We start from the raw sequence: 13,092 nt of genomic DNA on the forward strand, positions 1-13,092 counted from the left end.
TCAATATTAATGATAAGTTTCACTGATAACTTTGGTTTGATGTTGATGGATAATAGTCTCGATTATTACAGTTTCTAACACCGCAGGGATTCATGAGAAGCTGCAGCCATCTCAAAGTGTGACTGGCACAGGAAGTCATTCACTGGACACTTTATTAGATACATCTTCTAGTAAAAGTTTGTAATCCTCTTTTGTCTTAATTCTTTTTGCTGTTGATTAAACAATATGGACACGTTCTTCAGGGATTTTGGAATATTCTGACATGCAACAATAATTAGGTGGGTTGTAGTGTTTAAATTAATGATGGAAATATCATTTAATGGCCACCAATAGCTTGAAGTTTTGACACAAAGCACGAAGAATCCTTACTTTTATGTTTTTCACAACAAATTTCCAGCCTAACATCTGAATGTTGCCCGGTCCATCAGATTGGAAATGTTTGTCCTAATTCTTGTTGTCTAAGTTCAGTGAGTCTGTGCAAATTGTAGCCTCAGTTTCCAGTTATTAGTCTACATGAGTGGTACCTGGAATAATGTTCTGCTGCTGTAGCCTCTCTACTTCAAGGTTCAACATGTCATATGTTCAGATTAGAGATGGTATTTTGCATTCCTTGGTGGTAATGAATGGGTGTTTGAGATACAGTTGCCACCGTATTATCTTAAACCAGTCTGCCATTCTCCTCTGACATCAACAGTTGAGCTTCAAAGATGCCAAGTTAAGTTGCATTACTTACTGCCCCTAGAAAAAGGCGCTTAGCCCCTTTCTTTCTCATGGGCATTTGAAGATTTTTAGATTAAAACATGCGTCTGCTCATTATGAAAGCTCTATTCTCACATCTCAGCGTTCCATCAGTTCTGTAGAAGAAAACTTGTGGCTTTTCTAGTGCTGCTGTTGAATACAAGTGTTAAATCTGCTTCTTGCTAAAACCACATTCTTCATCGCTGTCCAAACAAAACAGGTCCGACTCAGATGGTGAGGAGACTTCGAAGAAGCAGACAGGAAATGGTGCGTGGGAGGAGGACGGGTGAGGGGGCGCCTCTGCTTGCAGCAGCTTATCTTTTCAGTTATTCATTTGACTCTAAATTAAGCTTGAGATGTGATAATGCCGTTTGTGTGCAAACAATAACACACAAACATTACAACTAAGAGTCCTTCAGGTGAGAGCTTTTCTTTTAAAGCTTTGTCACAAACATTCCTTTTACAGATAAACATTAAACAAGATGAATTTGATAAAGTAAGGTCAAAAAACAAAAAGATAAGTGAAGTCTAAAACTCAAAAAAATATACAAAACTCTGAACGAAACACTATAATACTGCTTCTTATTCAGTGCTCTGAAAAATTGAGCCAATTTTTTTTTTTTTTTTTTTTTACTTTTTGTCACTCTTTACTATTTTATATTTAGTATTTTGAACACTTTAGAAGTGATTTTACTGGTGTGATTTGGTCACAAACTGATTCTCCTCCAGAATTGTCAGCAGGTCGTCCAGACAGAATATTGTCCCAAAAATCTGGGAAATTAAGAGGTTTTATTTATTTTTTTTTATTGTTTGCCAAATGCGATCCTGACCTTTGTGGTCAGGCATGGGTCTGGCTCTTGAACTCTCAATATCTTTCTTATTGTTGAATCATTAACACTAAACTTAACATAGGCAAATGACAATAGCAGAACTTCAGATGTTGTCGGTTCTTTTGTGACCCCCTGGATGAGTCGCTGATGTACTTGGGAGTAACTTTGGTAGTCCAGAAATTCCTGAGTAGGTTCACCAGTGATTCATGTGTTTTGGAAAATAGCACTGTGTGGTTTGGAGTAGCACCAAAGCTTTACAAATGCCTTGTGAGCATTTCCAGCTTGACAGATTTCAGTTAGTTTGCTTCTTATCGGTTCTGTAATTTGATATGTCAGCTTAAAGTGATGAAGCCTACTTCATGTTGTCAGAAAGGTTCTACTGAAGTGATTTCCTGCATCTACAGGTCAGTAAAGTGTGGCAAGTGAATACAGCATTCCAAAAAAGTTGCTTTAGCACAGTTAATTTCATGACTTAACATGTACCTTTTTACACCGTTCTGTTTGAAAAAAATAAAATCCTCATTTGAATACTCTACTTTGAATTTACTCTTGTTTTATTAACTGATTTTTATGATTATCTGAAACATTTCAATGTAACTGGTCATCACAGCTCTAGATGACGACTTTATGAAATGTAGTCTTATGCAACACAGAAGATCATCAAATGCTAACCAAGCTAGCAGGTTTAAATAAATGCTTTTAAGTTGTTTGATCTGTTCTGTAATGCATGCATGGCATCAATTGTTAGATTACTACAGTTGTGATAGAAAGAATGGCTTCACCATTTAAACGGTCATCACAAGTCTGCATAAATAGGTAGCATTTTTCTGTGCTTTATAATGCAATCTTTTTATATGTTGCAAAGTTCTGCTCATTTTCTCAATGAAAATAAAAATAAGATTGAATTCTTCCCCGTGATTTGTCACCTTTTAGCGACAAATCATTTCACATCTCTTACCTTTGTCGTCTTTGCCTTTTCCAGAAACAACCACTTTGTTCATGTAGATGTATTCCTCATCACCACCTGCGTAAAACAACAACAACAAAACGCGGTTAACAGTTTCACAGGTGGGAAGATCATCTCAGACCACACAAGTTTCCAACCTAACAAAAACACGAGCGGTTTGATGAAAGGAACATTGTAAAGACAAACAGATGGAAAAAAAGAACCAGAAAATAAGGTCACTGTTCAGATGAAAAGTAAATTGTCCCACATTTCAGAATACTTAAAGCAAGACACAACAATAAAAACAAAAATATCTGTACAGTTTTGAACCATTTATTCCTAGTTATTGTATGTAATCCATGTCGGTTTTAAAGAAGAATCAAAGTCAAACATTTTGATTCGACAGATTAAGACCCAGATTCATGTAAGCATATTTGCTCAGTGCTTTCTTTAAAACCCTGATATCCGGATTTCACAGGGAAAAGTCCCCAACATTCAGTAAACTACACAAGTCTGGCAAATATGCTCCAGCATAGGATGTCTGGACCGGGTTCACAGTTTCTTTAACTGAGCTATCCCTAGCCATAAAATAACTGAATTAAGCGTTTGTTTTTTCTAAATATGTGAACATTTCAAGTGAAAAGACAACAGAACATTTCAGGCATTCAAGACAAACTGGTCTGGTTCTGAATGTCTATGTTTTGAAGTAACTATCAGAAATTTTGGTTATTGTGTCACTGAAAACATTAGAACATCTCTAAAAAGTGTTCCACATGTGTTCATTTTGTAGCTGCATGGTAATAATGTAAACTGCAAACAGACAAAAACTGAATTTTTCTGGTGTTTTCTCTGTATCTTTAGCGCTTTAGGCTAGCATCATCACCAGGTTTTGGCTATTGTTTGGTTTCATTTGCACATTTTGGACCAAAATACGTTCCTCTCTGGGACACAGAACCAGTCTCCTTCCTGAGTGACATGATGTTTGGACATTCCCATCAAGTCTAAACTTGCATTTAATCATCTTAACACATGAACATGGCATCGTCAAGCATCTAGAAATGGATCCCAAGGGTGAGCCGGACCCGTGTGGCTCCACAACCGATTTCCAGGCTGATTTCTTTGGACGTTCCCATTCTGTGAAACAAGAAAGTGTGTTGAAGGCATGCCTTGTGAATACTTCCACAGGCGTGCCTCGAGAAGTTCCCTCGTTATTAAAAAAAAGAGAAAACATTCTGTGTGTACAATTCTAATTTAAAAGACAATAATTATATCTGATCTTCTCTGTCATTATTGTGCCATTTAGCAAAGAAAACTAATGTTGGTAATCTAAGTTGATCTAAAATAAGAGGAGTTTAGTCAGAGTATGTAAACCTCTGGTTTCAACTGCATTGCAAGATACTAAGGACAATCTTTGCTTTTTCTTAAGCAACTGTACGTTGAGATTCCTAGTAAATGTGGGAAAATCTAATCTCAGTTTTGTGCCAAACAAACGTTGAGGATGTTTGTCCAAAGTTCAGGATTTAAGAGGGTGCTCCATCCCAACAATCAGACCATTGTGCAGGCAGATGGGATCACTACTGACACCCACTCTTACCGGGGTAAGCATTCATCAAACATTAGTCAGAGACCTCCTCGCTTGCACAGATAGAGCTTTGTGCCACTCCCATCTTTGAAGTTTGGAGGATTGTTGACTAATTTTGATATGTAACTGTTGAACTTGATCTGTTAAAAACACTCATAAAAACAAGGTTGGATTATTTCAAGCAAAGATGAAGCTTGAAGGTGGATTGAATATTAAGTTAACATCAACAACGACGCAATGTTTTTTCAATGTATGTAGTTAAATAAGGCATTTACTGTCAAAAATAGGATTAAGACCTGATTTGGAAATAATGTGCTTATGTGATTTATGCAACATCACTGATGTGATTTGTAAGGAGTTGTTTTATGTAGATCAGGAAGCAGATGGCATAACAAATGGAGCTACGGTGTCATCTGACAGTTTCAGGAGCCTCCAACAGTCAAAAACTTATAATTAAATTCCCCTTAGTCATATATTTCCTAATCATAATAAATATAATCTCAAGGTAGGCATACACATTACATACAAATTGAGTTCTATCAAACTGATAGTCCAGTTCAGTTGGAATTATAAAATAGTGCAATCAGCTGTCATTTAGAAAGAACTGGTTAAAAGTCACCCATCCAATAAATCCAAGACATTTTTTCCAAGTTTACAGTAAATCAAAATACTTGAGCAAGCATGTGGTGACAGTGGAGAGGAAAAACTCACTTTCTATACGCAGGGGTGCCCAAAGTTGGTCCTGGAGGGCCGGCATTCTGCATGTTTTAGTTCTTTCCCTGCTGGTAGAAACAACCTTTTCAGCATGTCAATGTTCTCTAACAAGCCATCATTGCCTCCAGGTGTGTTAAACCAGGGAGAGAACTAAAACATGCAGGTTCCCGGCCCTCCAGGACTGACTTTGGACACCACTGGTCTATAAGAAGAAAAATCCTCAGTATGAACAGCAAATAATATCATCCTCTTCATGAGACTGTCTTGGGAAAGCAGAGTATCTTCAGTCAGAGGCTTCTTCAGATTTACTGGAATACAGACCGCTACAGGAGATCCTTCCTGCCAGTAGCCATGACGATTTACAATAACTCTTTGAAGAATTAATGAGTTACAACAACATTTAATTTCCCTTTGGGATTAATAAAGTATTTTGTAATTGAATTTGAATTGAATTTGGAATCTGGCTGATTGATTTAATGCAATCGCTAAAAGGCATCAGACATAGAAGATTTCTCTTAGACTGTAGTAGCAGATGTCAGATGTTGATGTAGATTGAGATGCGTTTCATTTTGGGTTTGCGTAGTCCTAGTAGAGCAGGGGTGTCAAACTCAATTTCACCGAGGGCCACTTCAGCATATTGGCCACCCTCAACGGGCCACATTGACGGTACAGATCAGGAGGGCATCCCTGCTAAAACATCCCAGACAAAAGGCTGACTTCCCTCATTCAGTTCTGTAGAGGCTTATAATGAGTCAGTGGTCCAGGTGTGTCAGAGAAGGAATGCATCTAAAGCTGCAGATGGTAGCTCTGGAAAACTAGACTTGGGCACCTCCAGCATAAATGTATAAAAATACAATGTTAAAAATACATTAAACACCTCATATTGTTAAATAACTCATTTTATGCATTAAAGTTTTAAATATTACATTTGAGTTTCCATGGATGTAAAATTACTGCTCAGTTTAAAAATTACAATATTTAAATCAGTGTTTAAAGGTAAGCAAACAAATAATAAAAACAAGTCACATGGGCAGACATTATAGACTTTATGCAAAGATTTAGTCTCAGAGGCAACTGAAATCAATTAATTAAAAAAATCCTTTCTGAATATCATCTCATGGTCTCTGAACTAAATGCGTCTTTCTGACCAGGAGCTGACAGCGTGTTGAAGAGTTATGGACCGGACGCTTTGGAGCGTTTGGTTAGAAAAGGCATTACAAACCTTTGGTTGAAATGTAGTTTGTAGTCAATTTGTGCTCAAAACCTATTTTAAGTCAATCATCGGCCTATAAAATGCTGGGGGGCCACATGTGGCCCGCAGGCCTATGTGAATTACACCATAGAACTGCCAATTGACAATTGAAGTAAAGTAGCTTCGATTTCAAAGAAGCCTACATTGAAGTCGATTGGCAAATGAACCATCACCAAAGACGAAGGCTCTTGTCTCACTGCACCCCAAGAGATGCATAACCTACAAAAAACATTTCTGTCTGGTTTTGAACCAGAGACCTTTTGCATGTAAAGCAAACATGATAACCACTACACTACAGGAACTGAACTTCTCTGCTTTGTTTCAGTTTGAGGTTCCAAAGTTGATGATGTGAGATGCAACACATGAAAATTTCAACTAAGGCTTGCACTCAGATGCCTGGATTCAGAGTACAGACCATGACACCACAGAGCCCTTGTTGACCTTTAGTAAACACCTGTGATGAATAGAGCATGCAAAATCTGTTCTGTCTGGTTTCGAACCAGAGACCTTTTGTGTGTGAAGCAAACGTGATAACCACTACACTACAGAAACTCATGTTCTTTGCAGTGTTCCTGGTAGATGATCCACATTTTGTTAGAGACTAATGTCAACGATGGGCATAAAACAATGTCAAATACTTACAGATCCTCTCAGAGAGCACAGTAACTTGGTGAACAAACTGTCAAACTTATACTTGTGCCTAATTTCACATTACAGTCCATAAACTAAGCCTGGGATCAAAAACTTGTATTGAAGATGTCATTAGCAGAGACAAATGGTTCTACAGAGACTTGGCTAAATGGCTAAAAAATAAAGTCAAGACGTACAAATAAAAAATGGTTCAAAAATAAAATTAACACATTAAAATAGAAAATATCTCTGAAATACAATCAACACTTGAAAATTAAAAATGGTTCAAAAATACAATCAACACTTCAAAATACAAAATCTCTGGAAAATAAAATATTATGTATGTTGTTTTGAAAAACATTAGAATATAAGCACTTTCATCAAATCTTCATTGTGGTAAGATCATGTCAGTTCTTCTTAAATCCATGGAAACTCAACAGTTTGTAAGGTAGGTGAGTTAGCTCAGCAGGTTAGAGCACCGTGCTGGTAACGCCAAGGTCATCGGTTCAAACCCCACATGGGGCAATTCATGTGTAAGGTCTTTCAGACAATCAATACTTCAAAATAAATAAGGGTTCAAAAATAAAATCAACACATTACAATAAATAAGGTTTCAAAGATAAAATCAACACTTCAAAATAAAAAAGGTTTCAAAAATAAAATCAACACTTCAAAATAAATAAGGTTTCAAAAATAAAATCAACACTTCACAATAAATAAGGGTTCAAAATTAAAAATGGTTCATTTATGTTTTCACATCCACCTGAATAATATGTAGTTGCATCTTTGGTTGTGTTAATCCATTTGAAGAGAGGATGCGTACAAAATCTTGTTGGTGATTAAAAACTTTTTGTCAGCGAGGGTGTTTACAAACTTTACTTTAATAATCACAACAGAATAATTTCAGTAGCATAAAGCAGTCATTTTTATTTGAGCCATATCAAGATCATGAATGTCTGTGGAAATGTATCAATAAAACTACCTACTAGCAAACTGTTAAAATATTAAAGCTTTCTCTGTATTTGATGTAGTTTGACACATGCAAATATAAACTGATTTGGTTTGACTGATAAAATAATATTTAAGCACACAACTGTCATTTTGAAGTTCTATTTCTGAAGCCCTTGAGAGTCTAGAGGGCCACAAGAACAGCTATTATAGGTCGGATTGGTCTGCGGGCCTCGAGTTTGTCACGATGTTGTACATGGATGCCGTGATGTTCTGAAAAGCTCAAAACCAGATAAACCAGATCCATAAAAGGTTTCCACTAATCTTGCTCTCATTGAGCCTCTATTTAAGGTTTAGTTTAATGCAAAAATGTTAAAGGTTTATAATAGCCGTTTTTAATTAATACACGGTAAAATAATCATGTTTTTAATCATTGCTGGAATATCTGCAGCAAAGGGTTAACTTGACCTGTATGTGCACTCTAATAGTGGTTTAGATGATGAAACTTTGCAGCAAAGAAATATGTAGATGGTGGAGGAACTATAAAACCCTCGTAACTTCACCACATAAACGGCCAGAGTAAATGTTCTGTCTTCAACAACAAACCTTGAGGTTGCAGCACAGCGGAGCAAAGCTGGTTATTATAACGTGTTCTGGGAACTGATCGTGAAGCTGCAGCCCAGTTGTTGAGGAAAGCTGTTTGGTTGAACTACATATTTGAGCTGAGTAAGATTTTACCCTGAGAGGAAATAAAACAAAACTCCAACCTTGGGGTGAAACTCTCACGAAGCGTCTCCTTTGAAACTGATACCATGAGGTGAAACCAAACAGCAGCGGAATAAAACGATGTTTTGCCTGTACAGTGAAAACAGATTTTTAAAGGGAACAGAGTTGAAAGGCTATTTATAAGCTCCTTTGCAAAGGAAGTGAGCATCCCCCAGAGGATAAATGCAGCTTTGGAAAAATGATACAGCCTGGAGCCAGAAGAGGAAGTACGGAGAGAGGAGTCCAAGACCTGAACATGGAAAATCATGACTGCTTGTGTGATTGTTAGAGGGCAAGTCTCTGAGAACGATGCAGAGCTAAGTTCGACTGTGGGGAGAGAAACTGAGAGAAATGACTCCTTAAAACAAAAACACCAATAAGAAATCTGATTTATTTGACATCCAATTCCTTTTGAAGCACAGTAAATAACTGCAGCATAAATCACATTTACCCACCAGTAGCTCCACCGTTTTCATGCCGAGTTTCAAACCCAGTGAGTAAGAAATATACATCAACATGCTTGGCATTTATTTAGGAAGAATTGTAATAGTGATAGTTGTAATAAAAGAGAAAGAAACTGTTAGTGATTTTGATAGCAAAAGCAGAAAAAAGGCAAATACTACTGCTACATTCTCCTACCACAAAGTGGGGATTAGTCCCATGTACATCTATTTTTTGACTCTGGGCATTTGAAAAGAATCTGGACATCATTGCTTATTAGCTCAAAAGAACAACGATGACACAATTATTTGTGACTGTATTAACCAGAAAAATAATTACATTATGCTCTGATTTAATTCTGTAGTGTCCTTAGAAATTAAATGTCATGTTTTCATCAGCTGCAGAAATACGGAGATAAAAGTTTGATAAAGATATTGAGTTACTTTACTGTAATAAATTAACTTTTCAATAATATTCTGTTATATTGAGATGCATCTGTAAGCTCAGAAAATCTTAACAAGCAAACAGTTTGTCAGTTTTTATTCTTGGTCTGTTAGCTGTTAACTGCTAGCGTTAGCAACCAAGACCACGTAAACTGGATTTATAACTAAACTGCACCAATCTGAATTAGTTAAAACATTACTTTGCCAAATCTCATTTGGCAAATATAAATAAGACCAGATGTGGGATTCCTCAGGGCAATATTCTCGGACCACTTATTTCGTAATCTTCTGTTCACCTTGCTTTCTCAAACTGTTCATACTGATGAATTTCTGACTTAATCTTCAGGAAAAACGATATTAGTTGTCATCACCTTTATTTAAAAAGTAATGCTAAAAGCATCTATATAACACTAAACTGCTATTTAGTGAACACAAAGATTTTGCACTTAGTTGACTCAAATAGATAACTTTTTGTTTTGATAGACCAAGTTTCCTTTCCTCTAAATATTTTTGCTTCCAATCTTGTTTTTTTTCCAACTCTGGTGGTACAACAGATGAAGCTTTTTTTTTTTTTAAACCTTTCTCTTCTGTCTTTATTTGGCCCAAAATGTATGAAAACTGATAAAGTCTGACAGCGTTTTAGAAGTTTCCTGCATCTATAAGCAATACGGTAGGGATTTTTAGATGCGAGTAAATAGATCTTGAAATAGATTGTTCTTTTGTTTTTTACCTTTTAAAGTCTGAATTAAAGCCATTAACTGATGTTTCACTTATCAGGACTATTTAAAACTCTGTTTTTTTGCTATTATTAATGAATAAACATGTTTGAAAAGTACAGTCTCTAATATCTTTTCAACTTACCACTCGAGGTTTTGTAGGACAGCAGGAGATCCGACAGCAGTCCCTTCTGGACGGTGGCGTTCCCGCTCAGAGTCTCCCTGTCCAGGATGAGCAGGAAGCGGTGAAGCTCCATCAGGAGCTGGTCCAGCACTGAAAAGCCCAGACAGACAGCAGGAATTCAGATTGACAGCAAAACAAAAACGCCTTTAAACCTTACTGCACATCGACTGGCATGGGAATGTTTGGTCCTGCATCAGTGATTTAAGGACACGTCCATCACAGTTTCCCCATTACATAAGAAAAAGAAACGCAATGAGGAAACGCATACATTTTCTGACAATCATTTAAAGAATATTTCACTTAAAAAACATAATTTTTGTTGCTTATGTTTCGTGCCAGAGTTTTACATGGGAGAAACTCTTCTGAGGTTTTCTTCTGGCAGCCATTGATCGTTTCTCTCCATCGACAGTGAAAGTCTGTTTCGTGCTTGTTTAGGGGACTCCAGTAAAAGGTCAAGTTCAGAGAGGGGGAGGAGCCTAGCCTGCCTGGGTGAAGCCCACACACATCCTTTAGGGGTCAGCGCTGAGCTCGCTGCCCTCACCAGCTGTGTGTAGGGAGTTCTTTGTATTTCCCCTCACTGTCTCTTGGCTTCATGAATAAGCCCCCTCGCTTCAGTGGGCCTCAGTGCGAGAGGACTTCCTCAGCAAGACAAGAGACGCAACAGAGGAGAAGTTTTACTGAAGGAAAAGGACTTTTAGGTATTTGTAAGAAGGAATGCAGTGATTTAATATTCAAAATGTTAAGTTAACCCCTGCAAAGATGCTGGATTTTTGGAATGGAGTAAAATACACCAAAAATAAGGAATACTGAAATATATCCTGCACACTTTAGCTGAGAAAAACAAATAGAAATCTCTTTGGGCGAAACCAGGTTGCCTAAACTAATCTCTAGCATATTAACATCCCACACATGGATATTGCCCTGTTTACTTTGAAACCCTCTTTCCAAATACATCAGATTGTGAAGACATATCTTGTCCACAATCCTCTTCAGATGACCACTCACATTCTCCAGGTGCAATGCCACTTGACATATTATTGGGCAACAAAGCCAATCCAGGAGCGCCACTTATTTGTCTTGGCACTGATTGGGTTTACCGCTAAGAGAACTGGACCACCATTATTATGACATTAGTTTCTGCAGTAGTGCCAAGATCATTTCCACTCTCCGTGTTAATGAATATTAAGCTATATTTGGACTTTGAACTAATAAAATAAGCAATTGTAGGCTTTTTAGAGGGTTTCTCAAGTATTTATAAGCCCTACAAATACAAAGTATCCACTGTGGTCTTAAGGCTCCCACATACTCTGGAAGCCGTGCTGACTCTGCACATTCTCATGAAAATTTTGCACAAATTTCAGCTTTTAATAAAGGATGAGAATGAGCAAATGTCTGGAACAGAGAGAACAGATGAGCTTTATTTACATTAAATTACATTCTCTAAAACTGAAGGCGTGTGTGAACTAAAGACGGCTTGATAAGTCAGCTAAAAGTGTGAGCTTTTTGTCAGCACTACAGTTTTATGAGGATGCAGTTTATATTTTGAAGCAAATGTGGCAAAAGATTTTGATCCAATTTTTTATAGTCTGAAGTTGCAGCACAAAAGTGTGATATTTCACTAGTAGAGATTCTACTAAATAACCTTACTCAACCAGAAATTGAAAATACAGCTCAACTTCTCCACGGCAAGAGTTTAACTTTTCACCTTATATGAAGCAAGAAACTTTTACAAGGACTGGAAGCTGTTCCTGCCTCTTTGAACTCTGTTAAAACAGTCAAATATCTCATTTTAGTGGCTTCTTCCGGCTCAGACTAATCACCAAGCCTAGAGGGGGTTGGGGTACGTTCATGAACTCTCCTCTCCTTCCTAAACAAGTACAAGAAGGAATATTTTGAAGAATAAGGCATCAGATCTCAGCAAGATTTTGGCTCTTGGAGATGACAAGACAATTCTTGAAGCTACCAGAAACAAGGTTCAAGAAAGCATGGAAAACAATTTATTTATGCACACAAATGTTTTTAAAACAGATTACTGTGTTGGAAACATGATTATAAAAGTCTGTATGTGCAATTCTAACTCTTTTTCAGTTAGCGTTTGGCCACCGGACATGAATCTAAACATTTTTCCAGTCTCTCCTCCTTGTGTGTTTGCAGAGATTGACTCAGATGGCCTTTTGCATCCGAGGACCCTGGGAAACGGAGTCAGCTGACAGGACAGGGAGGTCTGCAGCCCGCCCGTCTTCTATGGGCCTTGGTTTGGCCAGATGCCCGACGCACATGCAGCGAGTGACCGCAGCCTCGCAGCACAAACGGTTCACCCCTGCAGGGAGGCCGGAGGGAACCAGAGAGACCTTTAGAGAGATGGAGGTCTCTCTGCAGGGAGGTTGAGCCGCTGCACCAAATGCATTGTGGGAATTAAATACCAAATTCGTGTTAACGATGAGTTAAATCACACGTTTATTTGTATCTTAGCGACTGAATTTCTCTTCCATGTTGCTGCGGTTGGACTTCCTGATTTGCTTTGTTCCGCGTGACCATGACTTGTTTACTTTTGTCACACATATTTCTACTGTGCTGGTGATGAGCTTGCAGTTTTACAAAATCAATTCAATTTTGTCTAAATTCAGGATTTATTTTTAAACTATTCAGTATTCAATGGCTTCATTTTTAGGTAAGTTTAGCAAAACGTCCAATCAGAATCAGAGCTTTTAGAATTATTGAACACATTTAACCCCTGATTGTATATTAAATGTTTTGTGCTATATTAGCCAAGTCTATTTACTGAGACTCATTACTTCAATCACGCTGCAACCTTAAACGAAAAAGACAATCCTCTTTATCCTCATGCCAACAACAACTGATCACATCGTATTAATGTCATCATTGCAGTTAGATTTCCTTAC

General features: G+C 37.5%; 1 protein-coding gene across 5 annotated transcripts in view; it reads right to left on the reverse strand.

Moving 5' to 3' along the window:
• The window catches only part of afap1l2 (actin filament associated protein 1 like 2), a 55,013-nt gene that overhangs the window by 27,411 nt on the left and 14,510 nt on the right, over positions 1–13,092 (reverse strand). For all 5 annotated transcript variants that reach the window (XM_088001039.1, XM_088001041.1, XM_014973149.2 and 2 more), the window contains exons 2-3: positions 10,151–10,279; positions 2,527–2,592 (exon numbers count right to left, since the gene is read on the reverse strand). In XM_088001039.1, coding sequence (XP_087857165.1) covers positions 2,527–2,592; positions 10,151–10,279 — 195 coding nt within the window. The remainder of the gene's footprint in view (positions 1–2,526; positions 2,593–10,150; positions 10,280–13,092) is intronic.

Source organism: Poecilia mexicana, unplaced genomic scaffold (assembly GCF_051168715.1).
Source record: "Poecilia mexicana isolate PSO_F unplaced genomic scaffold, ASM5116871v1 scaffold_19, whole genome shotgun sequence".
NCBI classification, from domain to species: domain Eukaryota; kingdom Metazoa; phylum Chordata; class Actinopteri; order Cyprinodontiformes; family Poeciliidae; genus Poecilia; species Poecilia mexicana.